This window comes from Mesitornis unicolor, unplaced genomic scaffold (assembly GCF_000695765.1).
Source record: "Mesitornis unicolor isolate BGI_N332 unplaced genomic scaffold, ASM69576v1 scaffold4947, whole genome shotgun sequence".
Classification (NCBI taxonomy): Eukaryota; Metazoa; Chordata; class Aves; order Mesitornithiformes; family Mesitornithidae; genus Mesitornis; species Mesitornis unicolor.
Genome location: NW_010196963.1, coordinates 1 through 27,628, shown reverse-complemented (window position 1 = coordinate 27,628; position 27,628 = coordinate 1). Strand labels below are relative to the sequence as shown.

The 27,628-nt window shown below is 47.1% G+C and overlaps 2 protein-coding genes across 2 annotated transcripts; one reads left to right on the top strand and one right to left on the bottom strand.

The window, feature by feature from the left end:
• Positions 1–3,674: 3,674 nt before the first annotated feature.
• MYO1H (myosin IH) lies at positions 3,675–24,521 on the top strand. The gene is made up of 32 exons (XM_010188639.1): positions 3,675–3,800; positions 4,429–4,544; positions 4,960–5,158; positions 5,682–5,762; positions 6,163–6,342; positions 6,648–6,746; positions 7,075–7,188; positions 7,575–7,646; positions 8,516–8,635; positions 8,970–9,037; positions 9,347–9,452; positions 9,966–10,046; positions 10,507–10,598; positions 11,968–12,062; positions 12,286–12,332; positions 12,559–12,639; positions 13,089–13,194; positions 13,411–13,528; positions 13,786–13,899; positions 14,864–14,940; positions 15,119–15,187; positions 15,365–15,449; positions 15,992–16,151; positions 16,618–16,701; positions 17,133–17,226; positions 17,737–17,792; positions 18,239–18,374; positions 18,913–18,980; positions 19,352–19,449; positions 20,406–20,505; positions 23,046–23,286; positions 24,328–24,521. Exons 1-32 carry the CDS (start codon positions 3,675–3,677, stop codon positions 24,519–24,521), a joined length of 3,477 nt encoding a protein of 1,158 aa, XP_010186941.1.
• A 667-nt stretch (positions 24,522–25,188) lies between these two features.
• LOC104543919 (BTB/POZ domain-containing adapter for CUL3-mediated RhoA degradation protein 3) lies at positions 25,189–27,156 on the bottom strand (the record flags this gene model as incomplete). The annotated part of the gene is made up of 3 exons (XM_010188638.1): positions 25,189–25,657; positions 26,223–26,418; positions 27,104–27,156. Coding segments are annotated over 3 exons (468 nt in total), but the record flags the coding sequence as incomplete, so codon positions are not given.
• Between the last annotated feature and the right edge of the window lie 472 nt (positions 27,157–27,628).

The following is a 27,628-nucleotide window of genomic DNA, read 5'->3' as shown; positions in this document are numbered from 1 at the left end:
TCTTTCCCTGTACATTAATCTCTTCTGCTCTATGGCGTTAAACCAAAGAAACAACAACCATTTACTTTGGAGCCTGTTGAAACATGAAGTTCTGAGCCTCTGGCAAAGATAAGTAATAATTCTGCAAAGTTTCTTTAAAAAAAAAAAAAGGGTTGTTTTCTAACTGTTCCTTGTCAGATATTGTTTGTTTGTTACCAACTTTGTCAAAGAAATGAGCCTGTTGCTTCTGACCTTATTTTAGCCCTTCTTTAAGAGGTGGGCATCTCATGAATGTGTGTTGTGATCCAACAGATCTTGTTGTTTCAGTGTCGATAGATAAATCCCTGTAGGAAAAGAAAAAGCCCTCATTGTAGCGAGGGAGAGATTTTCCGATAGAGCTTGCATCTTTGTAGGCAAGAAAAGAAATCTCCTGACTCTTAAATGATGAGGAAAGGAAAATAATCCCTTAAAACGAGTGGTGTTTTGCTGGAGTAATGAGGCTGATGAGTCCTGGGGGGTATCTCTTACTGAGGGTGACACAAGGGAAGCACAAAATCCCCAGCAACAGGATGGGGGACAGCACGGTAAACGGTGATAATAAAATGGCCTGACCTCAGCGATGGCAAAATACTGCGAAAATCTGAGCACAAAGTAGCCCAGAAAAGAGTTTGGGATTTTTGTCTAATGGGGAACGGTGTCGCTTACCACTTAACATAGGAGTGAGAGAACTGGGTTAAGGAAACCTGATCGGGTGGATGGCCATGGTGGTTTCAGGCTTCCCAGCTTGATAAGGAGGTCAAAGTCTCTTGTCCAGCTTGTCCTGAGTGCTTCCTCAGAAGGACAAATCCACCTGAAGTTGTTAATAGTCCATCTTTTCAGTAAAATGACAAACTCCAGCTCAGGCAGCCACTGTGCCACACCAAACTGGAGGGGAAACAAATGAGTATCAACTGTTTGGGGGTAAAATAAGGGGGAATAGTTCAGGCTGTGATATGATCTGAGTTCTGTACTGCCTTAGGTCAATCTTAATTTGAAGTTTTCCATTTAAATTCTTTCTTTGGCCTGGCCCAGGGTATCTGTAGAGCAAGGTGGGTTTCAGGGCATTACTCTTTTGATTAATGCCATGTGTATATTTTGAAAGTGAAGCTGTTCTCATATTCCACCTGTCTTTTGGGAACAACAAACATCTGTAGATTGCACTGCCAGATAATACTGAACACTACTTGGATGGGATAGATACCTGACAAAAATGATTACTGTGGTATTTTGCACCGTAGCTGCCCGTTTGTCTCACTTGCAGTACTGTGATGGTACAAGCTTGATAAAATGCTTCCAGAACAGATCTTTGATTTGGATAGTACCATGGCAGCTATGCTCAATACACAACCAGATATGACTGAACGTTGTGTCACCTGTGTAAGTCCAGAACAGAGAGACCAAAATTATTGCTGCTATCCCCGTTCAAATGGCTTTTCAGATGGCAGTGTTGTCATCTTCCAGTGATTTTGTGAAGCTGTAATGACCTTTCTGGGAGATGAGCAGCGGTGTGGGGACACCAGCGCTTGCAGGTGAAAGTAGTAATCACCGTGATGAGTGGTTTGAATATCTCATAAGTTCTTGAAGGTTGTAGGATCAAATTAAATATTGAATAGGGGTTTTTTAAACTCCTTAACTTGCTCATGTTCCTCAGTCATCCCTCTTCCAAAACTGGAAAACCAGAGCTATCCATCTTCCAAACAGGTGGAACCTGAGCTAAAGATGAGCACTACAAACAGATAAGAGATGTCATGTGCAGAGGAGAGAGAAAGAAAGGGCTATTAATATTAAAAGGCAAAGACGTAGGTGTCTTCCTGGCAGAAGAAAGAAGTGATCACAGTTATGCCACAGCTCAGGAGAATGAGGAACACTGCCTCCTGCCAGCCCGGAGCTGGTACCTGTCAGCTGCAGGCAGTGGTTGTAAAAGGCAGAACAGTCATTACTCGTGTGTGAAGTTAGTGTGGGTATGATTTATTTATTTTTGACTATGATAGGATTGAAGTAGCGTGCTTTCGGGATCTCTCTCTCTCTGGAGTGTTGTGATAATGTTGCTGCTGAACATAAATCTCAAAGCTCGGATCACTCCGTAAAGGAGATAAACAGAGAATGTACGGGCTGTACTAAAGAGGAGGCTACCGTTAAGATTCCTGCTTAAGAGCTTCTCTCAGTCGTAAAGAATATTGTGTGGTTGGGTCCTTCGCTCTTCATTTGAGTGAAACCCAGAGCCGGGGTTTGCCAAAGCTGAGCAGAAACATTGTACGTTGTGCTGGCCTACAATTTGCAAAGCTTCTACCTTAAAAATAAAATAAAGATAAGAAGTGATGCGGCACCACACAAACAGGCCATCGCTGTCCTTTTAGTGCTTGTTCAAAGTGTTACGTGCAGTCTTCTTGAGCAGTGGAGCAGCAAAACGTAAAAAAAACCCCAATGTCACGAAGGGCAGCATGAGAATAGCAAAGGTGCTGGGCTTGTGTGCACATCCCTGAGCCCGAGGAGCTGCCGTGTGTTCAGCTGATGCTGCTCAGCCGGTTTCTCTCCCCTAATTTGCAAAGCCCAGGACCTCTAAAAGGTAAGCTGCTCAAAACGTATTAACTTCATTTCTGTCATAAGGGAAGTATTTTATGCATTAGGGTAGGAATTTTTCTCTAAGCTGGGTAATCCTGGTGTCTTTAAAAACCAAACAAAAAAAAGAAGCCCTGAAAACACCACTATGGCACGGTTATTATTGTAGATTAAAGAATATCTTGTTTGTTAGCATGAAATTACCAGCTTGATCAATTAAATAAAAAGCATACAATTCTTATAGCCTGGGAAACAAGAGCCTGATGCTCTGCAGTATTTTCAGTGTGAAGTCAACTTCCACAATAACAAACGGGAAGTGGAGCGTGCAAAATAATTACATTTATCAGTGACATCCTTTTTGTGTCTTTCTTGAGAAGGAGGTGGGGTGTGTGCTGCTAAAGGTTTAACTTTCTCCAAATGGCTGTTTTGATGGGTTTTATGAGCTCATTCCCTGCCCAGTCTCTGGCTGGGGTGTGGGGACATCTGCTGCCCAGCCCTGAAAGCTGGCTTGGATCCACTTGTGGAGGGTGCTAATTATAACGAAGCAATCTTGGGCAGAGTAGTACTGTAGGATTAATCTTTTTTTCCCCTAATGGTCAAGTCCAATGCAGCCTTTTCTGGAGATTCTCCATTTTTTGTAGTTATTTCTGTATAAAGTAGCTGCAGGTGGTGTAGAAAGAAACCATTTGTCTGGTATTTTCCACCGTTAACTTTTAACTTTGTGTGTGCAACTGCTTTGTCTGCACTGAGTTAATGGAGTGTCCCGGATCACAACTGCGTATTTGGAGCTGGGTTTGGCTCCAAAAACAATGAAGTTGGTGAGGGCTGCCTGGAAACTTGGGTCTTCCTCACAGTAGTGAGTCTCAGACGTCTTGACTGCAAAGAATCTGTGGTAGGAAATTGTCATCTTTGGGGAAGGGGTTAATAGCAGCTTGGATAATAATCCCTTGATGTTATCTGTGCAAGGTTGATCTGGCACTGGGGTATGGGGAAGGACTTGGCTGATCCTTAAGGTCCCTACCTGTGCTCTCCTAATTCTGTTTCATACAACCTTTGTGCTGTAGAAAGAAGAAGTGGAAGATAACAGCGACGCAATCATGGAAGGGGCTCTGATAGCCCGGGACAGAGTTGGGGTGCAGGACTTCGTGCTTCTGGACTCCCACACCAGCGAGAACGCTTTCCTGAACAACCTCCGCAAGCGATACCAAGAGAACCTCATCTATGTAAGTGCTGGTCGTGTGGGCATTTTTTAAGCAGCCCTGAGGTTACAGCAGTGGTAAGTAGTATCTAAACACGGGCTTTGTCAAATGAGGACTGATATCTGTATAACACTAATGGAAAAGAAGGGTCAAACAAGGTGGTTTTATGTGCTGAAATTGTGTACAAATAAGGCAAAATATAATGTGTCCCAAAAGATGTTATTTGCTCATCTTTCACAGCCAGAAAGGCATTTTCTCTGTTGAATAGGCATCCTCCTTGGCTTTCCTTCGCAGCTTTAGTTACTGGGCACTTCCAAAGTTTTTGTGAAACAGAGCTGGATAGTGCATTATTATGTTAACCTTAATCTAAGCAGGAAAAATTCCCATAAGCATCGTGAGATACCAAAAACTTGTGTCTAAAATGTAAGGCTTTAACCTTGCTGTTATTGTTCAACTCAGCAGGGTAGGTTTTGGAAGAATTTTGGTATTGGCTTTGAAATAGTGGAGGTTTGTTGGTTTAATTTTTTTTTTCTTCCCTCGTAAGACATTCTGTACCATCTTTTCCAGTTGTTATTGCGTAATGTCCTGATGTACCTGGCTCCTCTCTTGGGAGCCATCATTTCCCACTTGTATGCGTTCTTTCTCCCTGCAGACATACATTGGTACTCTTCTTGTGTCTGTCAACCCTTACAAAGAGCTGGATATCTACACAGTGACACAGATGCAGCTTTATCGAGGGATAAACTTCTTTGAACTGCCACCACATCTGTAAGTAGGACCCGTAGGATTACAGTTTATGGTAACAAATGGAGTTTTCTCTGTAATGCTGCATACCAGCAATGAGGGTGCATATCCACAGTCACGGGGTCTGGTGAATGGAATCAAAACTGGCTCCTCTGCTTTGAAAGAGGGAGTCCCTGCTGTATATAAACTGTATTCACCAGCCTGAGTAAATCCTACAGTGGGAAAAGAACAGGCTTTATCTGACTCTCAAATACAGACTGGGCTTTCACTTTGAGAGCTCAAGTCAGTCTCATATTTTGAGCTCATCTTTCCATCGTGCCCTATACTCGTAACGTTAGATGAGGAGAAAGTACTTAAAAAAAGCCTTTGATACTCTGCCTCCTATTGCCATTTCTAATGGATCCTTCTCCTCTGAATACTTCTTGTGGTCCTGGTTCAGATATGCCATAGCTGACAACGCCTACCGGGTGATGTGCAGCGAGTACAACAACCATTTCATCCTCATCTCTGGGGAGAGCGGAGCTGGGAAGACAGAAGCATCCAAGAAGATCTTGCAGTATTACGCAGTAACCTGCCCAACCACGGAGCAGCTGCAGATCGTCCGTGACCGTCTGCTGCTTTCCAATCCTGTTCTGGAGGTAAAAGTGAAATAAAGGTACAAACTGCAGAAGAGCTGGCACGCTCTTGTGGCCTCACACCACAAGACTTGCCTGCAAGTCTACACATGCCCTCAGAAATGGCCTCCTGCACCACACGATTTTGTGCCTGCATACATAACAAGTAATAACATATATTTGGCCTCTCAGCAGCACAACCTCTGAAAAAACGTGTGGGATTTAGTATCACTTACTGTTTAGAGATTTAAACTTGGGTTTTACAGTGGAGGATAGCTGAAACCTGGGAGTACAAGGCAACTGTACACCATGCCACAGTTCCTCATGGCATTGGTTACAAGTCATGCAAGAAAGAGAGATAATTTGTTTAGCTGAACTCCTCGTTAAAGCTAGGGGAATACATTGGTTTGTGTTTCTTTAATCCCACTAAATGCAGTAGTAGGACTCAGCTGATGCAGCAAATCTTTATTACTGGAGCTTTGTCCTGTCATGGGTGCCAGATTCTCAGTAAGATGGCAAGTGACCTAATCTGTCTGTTTATCCATAGGCTTTTGGAAATGCAAAAACTCTGCGTAATGACAACTCGAGTAGATTTGGGAAATACATGGATATCCAATTTGATTTTAAGGTGAGAACAAACTTAATGGACTGCTATTAAAACGAGCTGTATCAGTGAACCTCTTGGACACTTACCAGGCAGCACAGGATTTATTAAGACTTACACTGCAGATTTCTGACCCTGTTTTTACAGGCCTTGCATTTTGTGAGTAAGGTGATTAGTTATACGTCCTGAAAGCTTCCTACATTCCTGGCAATACTGCCAGTGCTCGGTGGAAAGCTAAAATAAATTGTTGTAAAGCACAAGTTACCCTAGAAAGACAGCAGTCTTTAGATGGAGCTTGTACTGCTTGTTGGGCACTAACTCTTAAAAAAAAGATGGCAGATAGGTAACCTTCTCGTGTGGAGGAGCAGCCATCACAAGGTTATTTATATCTGGTGGTGTTGATTTGACTGTTTTGTTCTGCCAGGGAGCTCCAGTGGGAGGGCACATCCTCAGTTACCTCATTGAGAAATCCCGAGTTGTCCATCAAAACCACGGAGAGAGGAATTTCCATATTTTCTACCAGTTGTTAGAGGGTGGAGACAAGGAACTTCTCAGCTGGCTTGGGCTGGAGCGCAACCCCCAGAAGTACACGTATCTCATCCAGGTCAGTGGGAGATGGCTGTAAGCTCAAGCTCTTCACAAGACTTAGCCATTTTATGGTAATCAGTACCCAAGCCCAATGCGTTTTCTGCAGCTTTAAGTATAAGCTGTGAAAGATCTGCTCAAATGAGCCACTTTCAGTATTAGCAGGAGTGAAATAACCTTGCGAGGTAGCTGCAGACTGCATCTATACAGGATGAGGAAACTGGAAATGGAAGTAGTATGCCCAGTAGTGTGCTCTGTTTGTTGCTGATAATAAAAGTGCTTTGCCAATGAACTGTACTAATTAATCTTTCTTTTACTGTATAGGGTCGATGTGCCAAAGTGTTTTCTATTAATGACAAGAATGACTGGAAAATAGTCCGCAAAGCTTTTTCTATAATTGACTTCACTGAAAAAGATATAGAGGTATGAGTGTTAAAAGGGACTGCACCCACCAGAGGGAGTTTCAGTAAGGAGTGTGCTGCTGTCTCTCCCCAAAAGTGATGGCAACAGTCTTGCTTGGGAGAGCTGTTAAGGATGGAATAGGACATCATTTTGAGGGGAACTGAGGGTGTGGGTGGGTGAAAAACTCTATCCCTTGGTACAGCGCAATGGCAACCGGCGTTAGCAGATTTTCTGACTCCCCTCCTTCAGCGTAGCCAATACTGTGTTTATTAGCATGCATAGGAGAGATCAGTGCCGCCCCACAGAGCTGTGGGAGCCTGTTTCCTAATGCTCTGTCTCTCGTTATTAGCATCTCTTTGGAATTGTTGCTAGCGTCCTGCACCTTGGGAACATTCAGTTTGAAGAAGATAGCAATGGACATGCCATCATTCGCGACGGCACGCAGATCAAGTGGATTTCAAAGGTATCCTGCTCTTCCCAGATAATGTCAGTGTTACAAGTGCTGTGAAGAAAGCCTTAACTTGGTTGTGTTTTCCTCTTAAGGACAAAAAATACCTGTTCCCAAGAGCAGAAGGATTGCTATATAAATACCCAGCTCTTGCTATAAATTACCTTGGGTTGTATGACCCCTTTTTCACAGTGACAGCATGCTTGGACAAGTGGCAGCATCTCTCTGAAACTTCCTTGCTTGTTGTTGCTCAAAGATGAGTACACCCAAGAGATCTACCAAGGCTGGCACCCCCCTGAAATGAATGGGAATGGACTGAGGGTTATGCCCTACAAAATGCTGCTTATTTGAGCAGTCTTCTGCTGACCATACTCTGAGTGCAGCTATTTCTTTCTCTGCAGCTACTGGGTGCACACTTGTCCATTCTGCAGGAAGCTCTCACCCATCGGAAGATCGAAGCCAGATCCGAAGAGGTATTGGGGAGTCCCGGGTAACCCCAGGCAGCTGGGAGCCACCCATGCTGGCATTGGTTAAGGATGAGGAGCTCTGTTTCTAGCACTGTTATAGTAAAAGCAGGTCACTCTGGCTATCTCTCTCCTCTGTATAATCTTCCCTGTTCTAGTCTTAGATGTTAAACTAAAACATATTCCCATTGGAGTTTTTCTGCTGAACAAAAAGCTAGGAACAGGGACTTGCAGGAATCCTGTGTTTGAGCAAAATAATTACCTTTTGCTCAATTCCTGGAGTGCTTCCTGGGAAACTGGGCTGAATTAACAAAGAAAAAGCACTGGTAAAAGCTGTTCTTTGAGCATTTTGTGCCAAGTTTAATAAAATGAATCTCAAAGGAAGTCAGAATACTTCCTCCAACTTGTCTAAACTGGTACTTTCCAAAATGTAGTATCACAATCCTGCTGGCGTGTGGCCGCACACCAGGCTGAAGTAGCACTGATGGTAAAGCTGTAGGCAGCTACGCTTCAGGTAGGCTGAGCACTGTGCTGTGGTATGCAACAACACGGCTGGTTCTCCAAGCCACGAGTGTGAACTGGTTTGCTCTGATCACCTGTGGTGTTTAGACTCACAGAATCACAGACCGTTAGGGATTGGAAGGGACCTCAAAAGCTCATCCAGTCCAATCCCCCTGCCGGAGCAGGAACACCCAGATGAGGTTACACAGGAAGGCGTCCAGGCGGGTTTTGAATGTCTGCAGAGAAGGAGACTCCACAACCTCTCTGGGCAGCCTGGTCCAGTGCTCTGTTACCCTCACTGAGAAGAAGCTTCTTCTTAAATTTAAGTGGAACCTCCTGTGTTCCGGCTTGTGTCCACAGCATATTTTCATTTTTAGGTCCTAAGCCCACTGAACGTGGATCTGGCATTCTACGCTCGGGACGCAGTAGCAAAGGCAATTTATGGACGAACTTTCACTTGGCTTGTCAACAAAATTAACGGCTCGCTAGCCAACAAGGTTGGTTTCTTGTCTTATGTCCTCCTCACACACTGAGCAGAGCTTCTTCGCTGAGGCCCTACAGCGCTCACCACTGATTAGCCTGAATGCTTCATACCTGATGGAGGGGCATCCCCCAGCACTGAGTTAGGTGTGGGAGGTGGTGTGTGAAATAGTTTTAGCAGCTCATTACTGGTTTTATAGTGGCTACTCTGTTGGTGTGCGACAGGAAGATCTCAAAGAGGAAGTTTAACGTTTAGGTGAAAGAAACACCTCGTGAAAGGTGAATTTAGGGGAAAGAAGCTCCTTCCTCAGGGAGGAAACAGCAGTTACAGAGCAATGGTGTCTTTAACAGGATTCAACTCGGAAGACGGTTATCGGCCTGCTGGATATCTATGGTTTTGAAGTGCTGGACACAAACAGGTAACAACAGCTCCTAAGGCATGGGTTAATCTGTCCTCATGCTGGGAGGGGCATGTGCTGAAGTCCTGCATGGCTTCTGGAATATTCTCTTATTTGCGAAATCGGAGTGTTCTGGGTTAGCAGAGCCCCCTGGTGAAAGCTCAGACTGCTCACTTGGATTTGAGCCATTGGTGTGACAGTGTGGGACGAACGCATGGATTTGATCTGCACCAAAGTGGGCTGTTGGGCTGGAATACAGTAGGTGGTGGTGGAGAAGTAAAATTGTCCACGAAATAACTGAAAACTAATGCTCATTTGACCATTCTGAAGCTTTGAGCAGTTCTGCATTAATTACTGCAATGAGAAGCTCCAGCAGCTCTTGATTGAGATGACCTTGAAAGCAGAGCAGGAGGAATATGAACTGGAAGGAATAGAGGTAATTTATTATTTTTCTCTTATTCTGTGAACTGCAGTTACAATGCAAGCTTTTGATAATCAATGAAGAAGACATCCTGCTTTGGTTTTAGTTTGCATTGTTCACGTGGGAAGTATAAGATAGCCACAGGTCTCATTCTGTAACCCTTTTTGGAGTATAATTCAGCTTAGACTTAATTTAAATCATCTGAGAAAGGAGCAGGACATTCCCCAAAACTCAGAAAGTCAGCAGTGACGGCGTCCTTGTAGAAATGAGCAGCTCCAACAGTGTAGACACTGGAAGATGAAGTGCATTAATGCAGACAACAAGAGGGTGGGCTGTGCTGCTGAGAGCAGGAAGGCTGTAGTGAGGAGTGATGGATCACTCTGCTCTCACTTCTTCTCCAGCAGCTCTGTTGGTCCGAATTGACTTTACTGGGGTTGGAGGGAGCCTGGCTCCAAGGAAATTAAAAACTGCAAGGAAAAGATCTTCGTCTCAAACTTTTCTTCTTTATTTTTTCCATCTTATTTCCAGTGGGAGCCAATTCCATATTTTAACAACAAGATCATCTGCGACTTGGTTGAGCAGAAGCATAAAGGAATAATCTCCATTCTGGTAAGAACAGAGTTTGTGTTACTTAAATTAAAATGCCTGGGCCCTACTGTACCAGTCCATAATCACATTTTTTTCATACAGTTATGTGGTTGTTCTGCATTATTCAGAATACAAACAAATAGACCTTGCAAACAAACACCCAGAAGATTAAGGTAGAGGATCTCTTTGCTAGATTGCTGTGGGTTTTAAAGGCAGTATGCTGCTTCCACAGCAGCCCTGAGTGCTTGAAGGCAGACCAGGGCCGTTCTCTCCACCTTTTTCCTGGAGGCACTGAGACAAAAAGAATGTACCCACAGCAACCTGGCTGGCTATAGCCTGCAGCAGGGATGGACCCAGGTGTCTTCTGAGTACCATTAGGGAGACTGCAGAACACCAGGAGTGGTTCTTCATTGCACTAAATGTTAGTGAGGAGGGAGCAGTGTGTTCAGAGCAGCGTTTGATCGGGTGTCTGCTGTTCCAGGATGAAGAATGCTTACGCCCTGGTGAAGCGACTGATCTGAGCTTCTTGGAAAAGCTGGAAGAGAAAGTAGGAGATCATGCCCACTTCGTGACGTATGCATTTACGCTCTGTATCCTATCACAGAGGAAACTCTTCCCATCTCTTACCCATGACAGAGTACTGGGGAGGGAACAAATTTGCTTTGTACCACAGAAAATCAATCAGCCTGTCCACTGTCTAATGTTGTAATGAGCTACACTGGTGGAGTATGACCTGGGGCATCGGCGAGGTGGTGGGGAGGGTTCCTGTCTCTTCTCTAGTCAGATGCTGATCTTTGAGCCTGGTTTCATTCCACACTAAAATTAAGGACTCATCCTGTAAAGGTTAGATGGCTTTGGCCACAGGTGGCTTTGTCCCCCACTGTGAAGAAAAGCCTGATGCCCCAAGCTGTGAGGGTACATAACTATTTTTCGAGTCCATCTTGATATGTGTGAGCTTTATGTGTGAAGAGGGAAGAAACACGCTCCTCCTTGATCTGTCAGACAAGTGGCATTTTGGTTAATACTCAATTTGTAGCACTTTTGGATTCCGTTTTGGTGGCAGATGAACACGCTGGCGCTGGGCTGTTTTGGCAGCTCCCAGCAGAAGCCAACGGAAGGGCTCTGACAAGTCATCAATTCGCAGCCGCGCTGCTGAATTGTCACCGTTTCTACATCTCTCAAGTTCATCACAGCCAAGTGGAAAATTTGTAGCCAACTTTCTTGTCACCACAATGTGCCTTAATACCGTTCTGCCTGATTAAAGCTTTAAATAGAAGTGCTAGAGCTACTTAAATGGGATCTGTACTTGGCGATGCTCTTGGAAGGAAACTTTGATGTACTAATGTGCTGTTGTGACACACAGCTCTGCTGTTAGTGACTGCTCACAAAGCTGAAACTTAAACTGTTAAGTTGCTCTTTTTTTCTTTCTTTTTTTCCCCTTTCCCCAGGAGTCCTTGCTTTCTAAAATTTTCCTGCTATTCTTGAAAATTTCGAATCCTCCTTTGTATTTGGGTTCTTGTTCCAGGGCAAAATGTCTCAAACAATCCTTCCCCCTCACACTGAAACTGAGGTAGCTGACGAGCTTTTTCTCATATAGGCAATGAAAATACATTTAAATGAATGTTGTAGGCAGAAATCTTAATGTTTCTGGAAAGGGTGATCATTGCTAAATGGCAATGGAGAGGTCACAGATATTTCAAGGAGTTTATGGTAGCTGACTTCCATTCTCCAGCACTGAATTTCGCTGTTAGCTGCTCAGAAGGGACAGATAGAGGATAATTTGATTATGGGCCATAACTATATAGGCAGAGCCATGTTGACATTTCAAACATTAAATAGATTTCCAGCTCTCCTAAGCTGCTTTTTGAGGAGGTGACCATGTACAAGCTGAGAAAGCCCATTTGCTGCTTTTTCTCATTATTTACTTCTTTTTTCCCTGCAGTCGCAAGCTTGCAGACCAGAAAACACGGAAATCCATTGATTGGGTGGATTTCCGCCTGCTTCACTACGCAGGAGAAGTCACTTACTGTGCTGTCGGTGAGTGCCAGTCCAGAAGCTACCTGAGCTTTTAAGCCAGTGTGGTAGATGATAACTTGATGTGAAGATGAATTACACAATATCTGCCCTTCAAAGTACTGTTACTTGGAAGTCTTAAACATTAATTCAGTGTGAATTTTGAGGATATAAATTTCCAGACTTTGTGTTAAAGTGTGTAGCCTCCAAAAAGAATTAAACCTTTTTATTATTCTCCTTCCTTCAGGATTTCTGGAGAAGAATAATGATCTCCTGTACAGAAACCTGAAAGAGGTAAGAACCAAAAAGGGATGCTTGTTCGTTAAGTTATTTTGCTTGAAGCAGAGATGTTTTGCAGAAGATTTATTTAGTCTCTGTAGCAAACAAGAACATGCATTTCTCCTTAGCAATATTCTTCAGGCACCCACGTGCACATGCTTACAGCTGCACTGCTTAGGAGCATCACAGTAGGAATAGCACAGCTGCTAAATAAGGCAGCTTTTCATTTCTCCTGTTTCAGGTGCTGTGCAACTCTAAAAATGGCATCATTAGAGACTGCTTTTTACTATCAGAACTCGACAACAGGAGGAGACCAGAGACTGTGAGTTTCATCTTTAGTCTTAGATTTTAATATAACCTCAACTTCCCAAACCTTGATTTAACCACTGATCCCATCCTTAGCCCTGAATTCGGTGAATTTTTTTGCTGATGTTACACCCCTGCTAGCTTCCTACCAGTTTAACAGTGGTGTTGCTGAGACAGCAGCAAGCCAAATGACATACCTTAATGTTGTTATTAATGCATCCTCCTAAAACGAGCCCTGTGCCTAGCATCCAGCAGTAGTTGGCTTCTGAAGGGCTGCCTTGCGTGTCCAGCTGCATGGCAGAGGTTCAAATATTCCAGCTAAGCACTCTGTCCAGTTAACATGGTTGACTGTGCTTCAGAAGCTTTGTGGTACTAATGCATGTGTCAGCTTTTCACCTAAAATTTTAAGGGAATGAGTTGATTTTGAGTTCCAAAGCTAAGAAAGTTCTTTCAATGTTGTCTTAGGTTGCAACCCAGTTCAAAAACAGTCTGACGAGTCTGATAGAAATCCTGATGTCCAAGGAGCCTTCTTATGTTCGATGCATTAAACCGAATGAGAACAAGGAGCCTGGTAAGGCGTTGGGCTGAAGACACAGCTCAGATAAAGGAATAAATTGAGGGAAAGTTTAGCTTGTATCTATATCTATAAATTTTAGTTAAGCTAGCAGGAAAGTCATCACCTTGAGTAACTGTGGATTTGATTCCTTCCTTATTTGTCCCAATACATGGACAAGTGAGTGAGCTTCCACAAGCAGTATTTACCACTGAATGTGTGTTCTTACTACAGGGAAGTTTGATGATTATCTGATCCGACATCAGGTGAAATACCTGGGCCTGATGGAGCACTTGCGGGTGAGACGAGCTGGCTTCGCGTATCGGCGGAAGTATGAACTCTTCTTGCAAAGGTGAGCGGAGCTGTTTTACCCTCCAGCCAGGCAAACCTGACCTCCTGCAAGGGCTTCAGAGTAAATGTCAAGTCCCAGTGACTGCAGACGTGGCAGTGTCAGCAAACGCTCTTCTGCATCAAATATAACCTTTGTATGTGTCTCTTGTGTGTATACGTTTGGATCTGCCTTGAATAAAGCAGTAGGAATTTTGGGGGGATAGTTTCAGGAGGGCATTCCTCAAAGTCATTTGTGTTGATGTCTTGCTGATCTTTCAGGTATAAATCCCTCTGTCCAGCTACCTGGCCACACTGGCACGGGCCAGCAGCGGAGGGTGTGGAGAGGCTCATCAAGCACATTGGTTACAAGCCTGAGGAGTACAAATTAGGAAGGTAAATGCCTTTCTCTGGCTGTGATCGCTGCTGCTCAGCTGCATGGGACTTGCCATGTTTGATCCTCTGTCCTGTCTGTGACTGCAAGCCACCCTGGGAAAGCTGCAGGATGCAGTGGTGTGAACAGATCCCTTTAGGTTGGCTCTTGTTTGACCATGTCAGCTGGGCAGACCTGCCTGGGTCTGCAAATGTGATGGTTTCTGGTTAGCAACGTCTTTAAAACAGACCGAAGTAAGTTCACCCCAAGGGTGTACAATGCACAGAGCAATGGGATAAATGAAAAGCCCAGATACATAAGTTTCCTCAGTTTTCACCTTCCTATTTCCATGGAAGCTTGAATCCAGCCTAGCTTCTTCTGTCTCTAGTTTAGGGGAGGCAGGCTGCTTTTTTTCAGCTCCAGGTCTCCCTGCTCGCTTGGGCAGCCCAAGGCAACTTGCCTGTCTTAGGCTTAGGTTCTTCTTTACCTGCCTTTTGCAACCACTCCAAACCACAACGTGTTCTCCCTGCTAAAGACAAGGGCAAGACGGGACTCTCTAATGTCACCTTCAACCTATGGCTATCAGAATCCCTGAATTAATGTGTAGGATAATAGCTAAGACAAGAAAACTGGTTTTCACTGGGTTTCAGCTGCTTATCCTGAGCTCCACAGCTCCTTGGAAACTTGCAGGGACCTCAGTGTTGAGCATTACACACTGTGCAAAGGCAAAGCTCTCCACGCTGCACCTTCCAGAGTACCCAGCACCTTGTGCAATAACTGGTGTTTCATTTCCTTTCCTCTCCCAGCCACCCTTCGCCAAGTCCTTTGCACTTTTTCAGGGTGTCCCAGCTGGACAAATGAGGAGCAGTTGCAGAAGGAGATGTAACTTGTCAAAAGTACAGCTAGTGGGAGAGCTCTGACCCTGGTTAGGGCAGCTGAAATGCTGTTTCACTGTGAATAAGCTCTGTTCATCGTCTCTTTTTCCAGAACCAAAATATTCATTCGGTTCCCAAAGACTCTCTTTGCTACTGAAGATGCATTTGAATTCAGAAAGCACCTGCTAGGTATGGTTCCAGTTTCTTTTATCTGTATACGGGCTGAGAAGCAGAGCCTGGGTGAGCTGCGTTTCTGGGCTCTGGGTTCTTGCAGCAGATGCCCCATGGTGAGCACAGCTCCCGAGTGCTGTGATCCTCTGGATATGAACAATGTCTCTGTGTTTTGCTTTTGGGTTTTTTTTGGCAGTTTCAAGACTACAAGCCAAATATAAAGGACGCCTTGGGAAGAGAGAGTACAAGAAGAAGCGGGAAGCAGGTAATGGCTCTGGAATTTAGGGCTGTGCTTTCCAGCAGGAGTTGTACCTTTGGGAGGTCACAAATCCATGTTGTTGCGGATTGCACTCGCAGCTTCCTGACAGGGCTGTGGGTGTTGGGGTGAGGTGCAGGGTAGTATCGCACAGGACCTCTGCTCATACCTGATTAATTCTTGCAGCTATCAAGCTGGAGGCTTGTTGGCGAGGGGTGCTGGCACGGAAGGAGGCCAAGAAGAGGACGTGGGCGGTTCAGATAATCAGGAAGTAACTATCTCTGCGTGGTGGTCGTGGGGAGGGTTGTGGGTCACAGCCTGGGGATGGTCTCTGGACAGTGAGTCCCAAGTACTGACAGCACAGCGGGTCAAAACCACCTCCTTAACACCCATTCCTAAGCTGTCACTGTAGTTAGGAGGACAGTTACCAGAAATGCCTGTCACCCCTTCATTAATTTTCTGATGTGCACAATTTTCTGTTGCTCTGCTGGTTTATATTGGTGCAGAGGCTCTCCAAACCAATCCTTTGCCTGCTCATTCTCTTCATGGTCCTTTTTCTCTACTCCCTTAAATCCAGCTCCCAAATACTGCATCAGAAGTAGTGCTGACCTTCCTTTTTCTCTCCAAAGCACTGTGTTATGGCCAGTAAAACTTGGGAAAGTAAAGTTAATATTTGGAATATTACCAAGATTAAGATTCCAATTCCTGTAACACAGGTAACAGTGTCCCTGGGTCAGTGCTCTGTGCCTTCTGTGACTTGCCTTTGATTTCTGAACATAACGTGTAAGTCCTTTTTTTGGATATTTTCTGTAGATTCATAAATGGCTTCATCAATCGGAAGAAACCCCTTTGCCCGGAGAACATTGAGTTTGTGCGGCTCGTGCAGTACAACTACTTAATGAAGCTCAGGGACCACGTCCCAAAAAACGTCTTGGACAAGAGCTGGCTCCAACCTCCTTCCATCCTGGAAGAGGTGAGGGTTGCTGCAGGCTCTGGGAGAGGTGAAGGTGGCTTCTGTCCCGTGGTCACCTGTGTGCATGCTTCATGGAGGAGGAGAGCAGTGATCTCCTGCTGGCCCATCCTCTGTTCAGGTGTGGAGGCAGAGCCTTGGGAAGGCCCCGGCATCCTCTGTGTTTGGATGGGAGGGGAAGGAATGGTGCTGAAGTTCAAGTTTCCAAGGGATGAGAGAGATGGGGTTTGCTGCTTTTAGTAACTCCAGTAATGACTCAGCTGCTTGGTATTCTGTGTCCTTCAGCTGCTGCTGGGCATTAACCCTTAGCAAAGCCCTTTGGTGGGTGGCCCTCTGAGCTGGAGGAGCTCCAACGGAGCTGTGACCAGATGTAAAAACCACCTTGCACCAGACACATGCTTTAGGACTGCAGCAGGAGCTGTTTGAACACTTCACTAGTGGTTTTTTGCCTTTATTTTTTTTAATGCAGACATCTGAGAAGCTACAGAAGATCTGCATTAGGAACCTAGTAAGGAAGTACTGCCGAGGTGTTACTGCTGAGAGGAAAGCACAAGTGAGTAATACGTGGAATGCAAATGTGCGAGTTAAAAGATACCGTGCATGTGTGATAGCTGCTCTCTGTGTACTGCCTGAGACACAAACTGCACCTTCTGGCACCACTGCTCCTGCTGAGCAAACGTTCCTGAGCCTGGAGTCGGGTGTTTTTCAGTGGCCCCCTACAGACACACAGGGTCTTAATCTCATGACATTGAAACCACACTTCTTCTAATGAGGATAGATTGATAAATAAGAATAGATCTGTAGGACTGTTTAGTGCCTGCTACCCCTTTGTTTGAGGTGATACAGGAATAGCCTAACAATGTTGGAAGAAAGGCAGCACGAGCTAAAGGATGATGTGGTGCAGTAACGATGCCCACGTTGTATCTGCTGATGTTACTGAGGGAGAAACCCCAGGAGGATAAAGGCTGTTCCTTCTCCAAACAGTTACAGCAAAAAGTGGTAACAAGCGCCGTTTTCAGAGGGAAGAAGGAGGGCTACCTGCAGAGCCTGAACCAGCCCTTCTTGGACACCCGACTCAGTGAGTACAGCACAAACCCCTGAAGGACTCGTCCGCATGCTCCTTGCTCTGGGAAATTCTGTTTGCAAGACAGATTATGTTTCTGTTTTAAGAGAAATTCCCATCTGAGAGGGGCAGCATTTCCTGCTGCAATTGGGCCCTGCCATTTCAGTCCCTTCCTCTGTTATGTCTGGTGGCACTGAACTGATTAATCTGTCAGGCTTTGCTCTCAAACTGGGGGTACCTGGAATCCCTCTTGGGACACAACCATAAACCCAGAGCCTGAACCAAGAACAGACCCAAAACCAGCCAATAACTCCCAGTGTGAATTACTTGTCGGGCAGGAAAAAACAATCACTGCAGTGGGTTTAGGAGTAGCTGGAAGTGAACACCCTGAGATTAGAGGGGTGTGTACCAAGGGGACAAGGCCATGGGATGAGGACAGTTAATGCAGCTCTCTGGTGTTTTGGTGGTGGGAGTGGTGGCCGTCTGTCACCAACACTCAGTTTGTCTTTCTGGTTTGCTCCTCAGAAGAGAGTGATATCAACCCCAAAGTGTTGCAGCTCATCCAAGGTGAGAAGATCAAGGTAAGGCCTCAGACCATCTGTGTTGGAGTCCTGGAGCTGTCGGTCACACAGACTGGGCAATCCAGGACGCCTGAGGCTCTTGCAGCCTTGCCTATGTGATAGGGAAGAGAATTTGAGTATTTCCTTGCTTTTAAATTGGAGACAAGTCTCAAAATGCACCTAGACAAAAATTATTTAGGATTGATGTTAAGAAAAGCTTAAAAAGCATCCCTGACCCTGTTTGGGCAGAAGTGTGTGTGCTGCACTTCCCATGGTTCTGGCATAGAGGGCACAGGTAAACCATCTCTCGAAGCTGAATTTCCATGTATAAAGAAACCGGATGATGATGAGCAGAGGTTGGCAGCGGCTGCTGTGAGCTGGGCTCTCGGTGCTGCTCCTCGCTGAGCTGCTTCAAGCGCCAGACCCTGTGGGAGCGAGAGATGCTGATACCACCTCGTTGTTTTCAGTATGTGACCCCCGTGGTAAAATATGACAGGAACGGGTTCAAAGCACGAGACCGGCTGCTCGTTCTGACCCAGTCCTCGGCGTACGTGGTGGAAATGGCCAAGATCAAGCAGAAAATCGACTACACCACTCTGAAAGGTAACGGTGGAGGCGAGTGTGGGGCTTCCCTTTCTGCCAGAGACCTTGGGGGTGGGAAGATGAAATGTTGGTCTTTCAAAGATATTTGAAGTGCTGATCTATGTGACAACACTTTTTCCTGGGGGGGGTGGATAAAGGGTCTGTGTGTCAGCATGCAGCTCCTTGAGGTATAAATTATGAGCAAGAGGACAGAGTTCCCTGAAATACTTAAATTCAAGAGGACATCGCTTTCTACTGAAACAGAGGGGAGAAGAAAAAAAACCCTAACGCTTCCCTACCCCATTTTGTAAGTGTTTTTAATCCTGCCATGGTCTGAACAACAGTCCAGGGGTAGAATACATACTTCCTCCCTCCTCCTTCACCAAAATAAAGGTAGCATGGAAAGGTATGGAGCAAACAATTAATGCTTCATGTTGAAATGTTAGAAATGTGTGGTGGACCAGTGGGTGATGGAGCAAGTGATCTTCAGAAGGTGTTTTGAAGCCTGGGAAGGTGATGGTGGTGTGGTGGGACTCTAATTTTTGGCTTCCTTTTGAAGGTATCTCCACCAGCAACCTGAGCGATGGGATTGTAGTGATTCATGTTCCTGAGGACAACAAACAGAAGGTAGAAAATTGTAATGGAGCTACCGTGAGCTTGGGGTTAGAAGCAAGGTCTTGTAGGTGACACTTGCGATACTCTCCTGTGAAATACTGGGATTACACAGCAGTTACTAATTCTGCAATCAGCCAGACCCTTATGCCCTTGCTGTCTCACCATGAAAGCTTTCACTTTCCTTTCTTTAGAGCCAAATTTGCTGTAAATCCTAAATAGCCCCTGGAAAGGATGTTTTGAACAAAGCTAATTTGCAGTTGTGGGTCACTGCTGCACAGCAGTCACTACACCGGTGTCAGGAGGGGTTTTCTCTGCTGCCTGGGTTATGCGCTGGGTGACACCGGGTGACTTCATGCTGCTTTTTTTCCCCTGTTTGTTTCCAGGGAGATGTGATACTTCAGTGTGAGCACGTCTTTGAGACGGTCACTAAACTCTGCATGCTGGCCAATAAGCAAAACCTCGTTAAAGTCGTGAAGGGAAGGTAAGGAAGCTGAGTACTGTGCAGGCTGTATTTTATAGCAGAACCTGCTTCAAACACTTGTAGGCCTGCAGTACCTTGGTCAAAACTCTTAGCATCACCCCAGCAGACGGTGCCCTAAGCTGATCAGCTCTGTCACAGCAGCACGGTGGTTTTCATGGCTTCCTTCCATAGGCACAGGGGAAACAAGATGGGATGCACGGGAGCAAGAAAATACATGGGAAGTCCTCACAACCTATTTCCCATGCTAACAAATCCTGCTCCTGTTGTGGTCGCACCTTGCTAAGTGCACTGCTGTGCTCTGAGAGCTGCCCGTGACCCATCTGCCTAAAACCCAAACTAGTTTATAGGTGACTGTACTTTAAAAATGCCTTTTTCAGGCTTCTGCTGATGTGACCTGGGCGTGAGGTTGCGGGTTTAGTGGATTCACACCAGATCGCATCAGCAGCAGCTCTGAGGAAAGCCTGTGGGTCACGTCAGGATAAACGCTCCTCTCACCTAAAAGACTGAGAAGGCTCTGAAATGTGATTGCTGAGCCCAGGAGCCGCCTTGGTCACAGCACCAAGCTAACGGCAGGTGGATGCAGTCTGTCTCTCAAATCTCTCCGTGAATTGAACGTGGCACATGAAACACGTGCTTCTGCTCCAGCTTTTCTCTCTGGCCTTTGCGTTTCAGCTGTAATTAGATCTGGTGTGTTCAGTGGTTTTCTCCAGGTCAGATCTGCTTATCTTCTAGTGCTTAATTGCGGCAGGAAAACTCAAATGCCTGGCCCAGGCAGGCTCCATTCATCAAACCCTTCCTCGTTGTGCACTATAATGCAATTGTTTAGGAAATTTACCTAAGCTGGAGGGCTCTGATCTTCTAATCTAACGAGATTTGCCAAGGGAACAGAAATAAAGGGGGCTTAGAGTAAAGCCTATTGCGAAGAAAGCATCTGATGAGTAATTCTGTATTTGCAGCCTTCAGTTTCGCATTGGCTCTGGGAAAGAAGGCACGATGGTGTTTGCTGTCGGGCAGGAGCCGCAGGTCTTCAAAGCCAAAACTGGACAGCTGACAGTGGTAAGGGCTCCTCTGAGCACCAGGAACAGGACAGGTGCTTTCTCCTCTGCTCCACCAGTGAGGTGCAATACCCTCGGGCACTGCTGCACTGTCCTTGCGGTGCGGAGATGGAGCGAGTTGTCTTTCTCTGCCAGTTGCCAAACAGAACCAAGACAACCTCTCTTCCCACTGCCAGACACCTCACGGACACAACATTCGTACTCGATTTAACAACCCCGTCCTTTTCTCATCCCAGGTATCAACCCAGTCTTGATGAGCAGCAGTTCCTGGTCCTGGTCCCCGTCTTGGCTGGGAACAGAAAGGAGCCTGCAGGATGAGACCAGCCCTCACCTCTCCCCTGGAGTCATTGATGCCATAGGGCTGCTGTGATTTGAGAGTTTGCTTGCGTCTTTTAGGCTCTTTTTTTATAGCTTAAAACTATTCAACTATAGCTAAATAAATTCCATTACGTTGCTGTAACATCCCAGTGAGCACAGATGCTCATTACACAGTCACAGGGAAACGTTCAACCCAAAAGCTGCAGTTCACAGGTAAAATGTCTGTCTGTGTGCACTCAAAGAGCTGAGAGCTCTGACCAGTCAGGAAGGATTAAGACTGAAGCAGGAAGGTTTCTCTGCCTGTACTCTGAGCTGCTACTCGCCAGGAGCACTGCATCAGGTGCAGTTAACTCTGGTCTGAAAACACCTTTCCTTTCAGGCAGATTGGCAAAGCCTTTAAAACCAGCAGCCTTTAAAACCAGGGGGAGAGATGGTTAAATGGGGCAGCAGGGCTGGTGCAGCTGCTCTTGGTGCATCAGCACACAGAGCTGCTCGTCTGGAAATCTCAGCTGCTGAGGGAAGATCTCTGCTTTTAGAGCAGCACTGTCCTGGTTCTCCCTGCGCAGCAGAGGATGCAAAACCATAAAAGTTGACCAAAACACCTCCTCTGAACAGAGGGAGGTGCTGGCTTGGGGCAATCCAGCTCGGAGGAAACCACTCTCCTGCTGCTTTAGAACCTTCACCTCTCCCACGAGCAGGGCAGGCAGCTCTGGTCCCTCGAGGTGCACTGGGGTGGGGGGTGGAGGACAGGAGTCCCCTCTGCTCCCTGCAGCCGTGGGGTCGGTCTCTGTTCACAGCTCTTACCCTGCTGCCTCACGTTGAGGCAAACTTGCACAGCTCTGGCTCCGCTTTGCTTTGGCCAGGCTGAAAATGGAACCTGGAGGTCCTTGATTTGCTGCCTTTAAATCCTGGGGTCTGCAGAGTCCTGAGAGCCACATGGCTGGTGGTAAAACCAACACCCAGGGGGAGGGTGATGTCTGGTGTTTCCTCCTCAAAGCTCCTTCCAGCTCCGTGGACCACGTGGACAGCATGCTTCAAACAAGTAATAAAGCGACTCGCATGTAAATAGGAAATATCTTCTAATTTATTGTGTTATATTAAAAAAAAAAGTACATATTGCAAACATCAACCATACACTGAAATCCAGCTTAAGCTTTTTTTGTGCATAAGGACAAAGTGGGAGGGAATGATTGTACAGAACGGATGAATTTGCTGCTCTCGCCTGCAAAACGAACGACTCCACAAAGACTGGAAGGTTCGACCTCCCCTTCCCTCCAAGGTAAGAGTGGAGCTTGGAGCCTTCCCCAGGGGCTCTGACCTGGTGCTGTCCCACTCCAAGCGGAGCTCGGGGTGAGATCCAAACCTGCCTTGGGGAAATACAGGAGCAGCTGCTCTGGTGCTGCAGCTCCACGGTGTAGGTGGGAGTAAAGACCCCTTTAACTCGGGGGTGGTGGTCACTGCCTCTGCTGTGCAGCCCTCACTGCATTACTGATCGCAGTCCAGCTTTTCTGCGTGATGCTGATGGACAAAATCGCTTACACAGGTAAGATTTCGGTCGCTATTGGTGTGTGGGGTGCTGGAGAATCAAAGCAGACAGCTCTGCACTCCCCGTTAATACGAGGTGGTACCAGGTAACCTAAAGAGCTGCTTGCACCCGGACCAGCTGCTCCGTCCCCTTCTCTTCACCTGGAGAAGCAAAACCATTTACAGTAAAAAGGCTCAAGAGCTGAGAGCATTTGTGCAATGGCATTAACAAAGGCTCTCTGCAGAGCAAGGGCGAGGGGGCGCTGGGTGAAGGACGGACGTTGTAACGCGACAGCAGCACAGCTTCACTACACGGCTACAACACGCAGAGGGGTGGGCAGGGCTGTGTTACGGCAGAGTCTGCCCAGAAACGCGGTAACAAAACTGAAACTTAACTCTGACTCTCCTGGAGTGACTTCCTAACCCAAGAGCTACGTAAACTGCTGTACAAAGATTAAAAACAACCCTCCCCTGGTCTTTAAGAACTTAGTTTGCAAAACCTGAAAGAGGAAATCCTGAAGCCACTTAAGAATCTATTTACAGAGAAGTTAATCACGGGGCTGTGATCTGCCAGGTGCTCGGCACTGGTGTCACACGTGGCACCTCCTGAGCTGACCCCGCTCTCGCAGCACAGGACCTGACTGGATTTCCTTAGAGCGGATGGTGCTGGGTCACTGGAGTGTCCCCTGTGTGGCACAGGGGGACAGGGAGCTCAGCACAGCTGAGGACGAGGATGATGATGGCCCGTCCCTCCTGTGGCACAGGACAGAGCCAGCTCTAGCGGTAATGAAGCGTGGAGGGTTTGCTGCAGGACTATGGGATGGCCACAGGAGCGCAGCGGGACGTGGGAGTGAGACCGAACGGCTTTACACAGCGCAGAGTCCAGGCCCCTTCAAGGGCAACAGCTCTGTTAGAGACTCAGAAACCCATAAACAGCCCAGTAAGTGTCAAAGTACACGGTGCTGGAGAAACGGGGCAATTCAGAGGACTGCCCGTCCTCGCTCCCCAGCTTATCGCACACGGAAGGTAAGAAGGGAGAGGCGCAGGGTCCTTCACAACAACAATCTGCACTATGGACTTCCACAACCCCCAGGTGAGTCACAAACACCAAGTACAGCTCGAAACTGAAGCCTGTCACTGTCAGGACGTGGCTGAAGCCGCTGAACTAGGGTACAACTGATGCATCGCTTTACTGTTGAGCTCTTAAAAATCGGCAGCTGAAGAAGAAAGAGTAGAGGAGATGGGTACAACAACTTAGAGACAGCAGCTGCCTGTAACTGAGAAAAGTCTTTGGTTACCAGAAAGATGACCTCAGCCTAACTTCAAAATCTTCTTAGCTTTATGTGATGACCCAAAATTGTTCCACTGACAAACACTTGATGCCTTATTTTAGCCTCCACAGCCAAGCTAGACCTAGCTTGGGATGTAACTGCTATTAGACATAGAAGCACTGGTGTGACACAGCTGGTGATGCCGACAACACCTTTGGTTTTTAAAGTGTTAACGTGCCATTAAGAGCCCTGAGCCAGGAGGAGGAAACCTTGCAGCAGCAAGTTGGGCAAAACCAAATAACCACCTCAGCAGCAGGAACACAGAGCTGCTCCTCTGTGTGAGGTACCTGGCCGCTAAGGCCAGCGCCAGATATTCCAGACGAAGGGTCAAAAACCCCTCTAGAATAGGCCAAAGCACTCTGGTGTCTGCCACGGTGCCAACCTGATCACAAGTTTCAGACTTCCTACCTCAGGTTTCTCTCCCCCTTGAGCTTTGTTACATTAACATCACGGCTGCGGCTCTGCTTGTTACCTCAGCATCCAGTCCTATTGAATAACACACGACTGACACTGTCACTGGACTCCACACCAGGCAACAAGAGACGAGGAGGTAGATAAAATATTCATCTCTAACAGAAAAGCACTCTCGGAAAACCAGACTGCGTAGGCCTTCTCTACACAACGCTTCAGCTCTGCCCTTTCACACGCAGCTGCCATTTCTGAAAAGACTTGGAATACGCTCAGGGTAAAGTCAAACAAGGACCAACGGCCCCTGGGCCACCGCCTGCTCCTCTTCCCCATGGCAACTGGCTCAGAGCGAGCCAATGCTCCTGTATCGGTTACAGACCTGAACCGCGGCCGCTGCTCCCCCTGCGCTAGGCTGCGGGGTTTGAACCCACGATGATCCCTGCGTTACCCGCAGTAACGCCCGGCTTTCTGGGAAGGGGGGAAACTCCACAGCTGAGACCCAGCGTCAGGCAGACGTTCTGGCAGCAACACTACCCTAAGGGAAGGCAATCACATACAATTTGCTCCCCATCCTCCTTCTGGAGGAACTTTAACACTGTCCACCCTTGAACTGCACAGCTAAAGCAGGGGGGGGTCTCCACCATCCAGAGCTGTAGAAGCTCCACTGAACCCTTCAAGGAGCAGGGCCCGAGAGCTGCAGGGAGCCACCCGAAAAGCCAAGCCCAAGCAGCAAGCCCTGCTCTCTCCCACGTCTCTGAGAAGGCACCCTCTGCTCCCCAGCACTACAGGAATGGAGTCAGCACAGGTCATTTGTGTCATCTGCCCTTCGTGTCCTGCTGGCAGTCACACCAAGGTGCTCCCGAGCTACCAACCCTACTGCCTCCAGGCCTGGGAAAGAGGGAGCCCTGGTTCAGATCACCTCAATTCTCCCATGCCTGGACAGCCTGGAGGAGACGGGGCCAGGAGTGCCTGGAGGGAAGGTACAGGGCTGACTCACCTTTGTCTGTTTGTTTTGTTTTTTAAAGTGCAGGAGAATTACTAAAGCCAAGGGAAGTCAGCCCTCTTCCTCTCTAGCCACAAAACAGCAAAGACAGGAGTGCTAAAAATTCAGGGCATTTCTCCAGATGCTCAACAGGTCCTTACAGTATCCATCGCATGCCCAGTAACCTTATTTATTCTCGTCCTAAAACTACCGCATTTAAATACCCCAAATAATCGAGTTTGTTACGAAACGTGATGTACAGACTTTGTTGGACAGAAGTCAAAGCGCCTGGGCCTCTGCTGCAGACGAATGGCTCGGACGGAGGGCAGCGCCGTCGCCCGGAGCTGCGCAGTCTGCGGCTGCCGCTCGGCTCACTGGTGCAGATGGGCCCGGTCATCCGGACGTTTAATGTGGATTCTTCGCACGCGTTCGATGCGGTCTCGCTCCTCATCCTCATCCAAGTGATGGGAGCGGCCGGCTGCCCCTCCTGTGGCTTCCAGCAGCGCGTTGTCGGGTCCCCTCCCGTCCTGGGACTCGTACAGCAGAATGTTCAGCGTCTCCTCGTAAATGCGGGCTTCGGGGAACTCCACCTGCACACCCAAGACAGAGAAGGTCGCTCACCCCCTGCCCGTCACTGCAGGAGCCAGGTTACCTCCTTTTGAATTCTCCAATACCTTTCTAGTTTTAACCTTTCTTAATTGCCTTCCTAGCACAAGCGTTTCTGTTCTGTTATCTGCTTTCAGCTTTAGAGACCCAGCAACCAGGCTGGGTTTTTCCAGAACTGGCCTGCCCGCAGGGCAGACTCAGAGTTCTCCTGGGAAAGGTAAGAAGGCAGAGGGAAGGCACACCATTGCTCACCAGGACCCGTCTTTGCACAAGGAGGTACAGCAAACTCTGTTAAATGAGCAAATTTGCCTAAAGATACAGAACTGGACTGAACTTGCAGCATGGAATAGCACAAGTGCACTGTGTTAAGTGCCACAGCCCAGCAGTCCCCCCCCAATGAAGCCACAGGAGAAGCTCCACTGTGCTGCTCCCACTTTGAATGGCACTGATTATTGTATAGAGATGCTAAACAATGAAAGGGGCGTCCAAAACACAACAGATGTCAGGACGCCAGGCTGTTGCTGGGAGCATTGGGGGGTTTTCTCCTACCTTTGTCTGTTTTTTCTCAGTAGCATAAACAATGGAGGTGCAGCAGACTTCGGCGATCTTCCTCCCCTGCCCGTAAAAGGACCAGCAGCAGATCTCATCGCCAATCACATCTTTTATAAAGAGCACTCTGCCATTAAACCTCAGGGACAGCTTATCAAACAGCTCGATGTTCTTCAGCATGTTGTCGTCGGAGTTGCTGTGAGAGACGAAGGAAGGGAGCGGTCACGGTCACCTTAGGGTCATTAAGGCAGCACCCAGAATAGATGGGGGGTTCTGGCAATGCATTGACAGGCCTGTACACGCCGTTTCCTTTGACTTATGTGTCTCTACCAAGGCAATGTTCACAGCTGGGATGCAGGACTGCAGTGGATAACTCCCTTAACCAGTACAAGCAGGAAAACCTGCTGCGGAAGCACAGTACTGGGAATAATCCTGTCCAAGGCCAGTTCATTTGGGTACAAAATTCTAGCAAGCACCCACATGAAACCACTCCTAAGCTCAAGCTCAGCACTGACTGGATGGAAACAGCGTTATGTCATGAAACAGATACAGGGTCCCAGATTTGAGTATTTTACCACTTTTTGGGAACACTGCACCACAGAAGGCTTCCTGTATGCAACTAATGTGCCAGTTGGCCAGGAGTCTCTGCCAGCTGCACCAAAGTATGAGAGGAACTGCTCTGGCACAGAAACAGCGCACGCTCAGCCTTCCATTGATGACAGTAGGCTCCCTTCTGAGTCAAGTTTGAAATTAATTGGGGAAAAAACTGAGTGCAGGCCAACACCAATCTGTCATTGGGTTCTGTGTGAAGAAAAAGCAGCTGCTTATCGTGGATTTTAGTCTGTGAAAAACATCAAAGAGGTCCCGCTGAAGACATTTACCTGGTGTAGGAATATTTGTTGTTGCTCCTGTTATACAGCAACTTCACCGCTGGCTGTAAAAAACAAAGGACAGATCAGTTACAGGAAGTGCAGCAAGAGCTGGAATCTCAGCTCAGTCCCAGGCCCCACAGCACAGAGGCTGCAATGCGAGATGGCACCATCAGGCCCAAGCCCAGTGGGATTTCGTTGCTGTTGCTGCAAAACTGTCAGGCAGGGGTTGGGAACACGGCTGCAGCCCCTTCTGACCCCTTCTGTGACCACACCATTGCCTGTCCTCACTCGCCTCTGCCTTTTCGCTGAGGCTAAACATTATCCCCAGCAGCCTCCCCGCTACCTCTCTCAGAAACAGGAGTCATGGATTCACTTCGGCTAAAAAAATGTCTGTGGTTAATAACCAGAGTGGACAAAGAAATGGAAGATCTGATAGCCCCAAGGATCTGCTCGTCCAGCCTGCTACTGCCTACGTGCCCTCAGTTTTAATACCTTACGTGGAGAAAGCTGGGGGGAAGTGTTGATCTGCTAGAA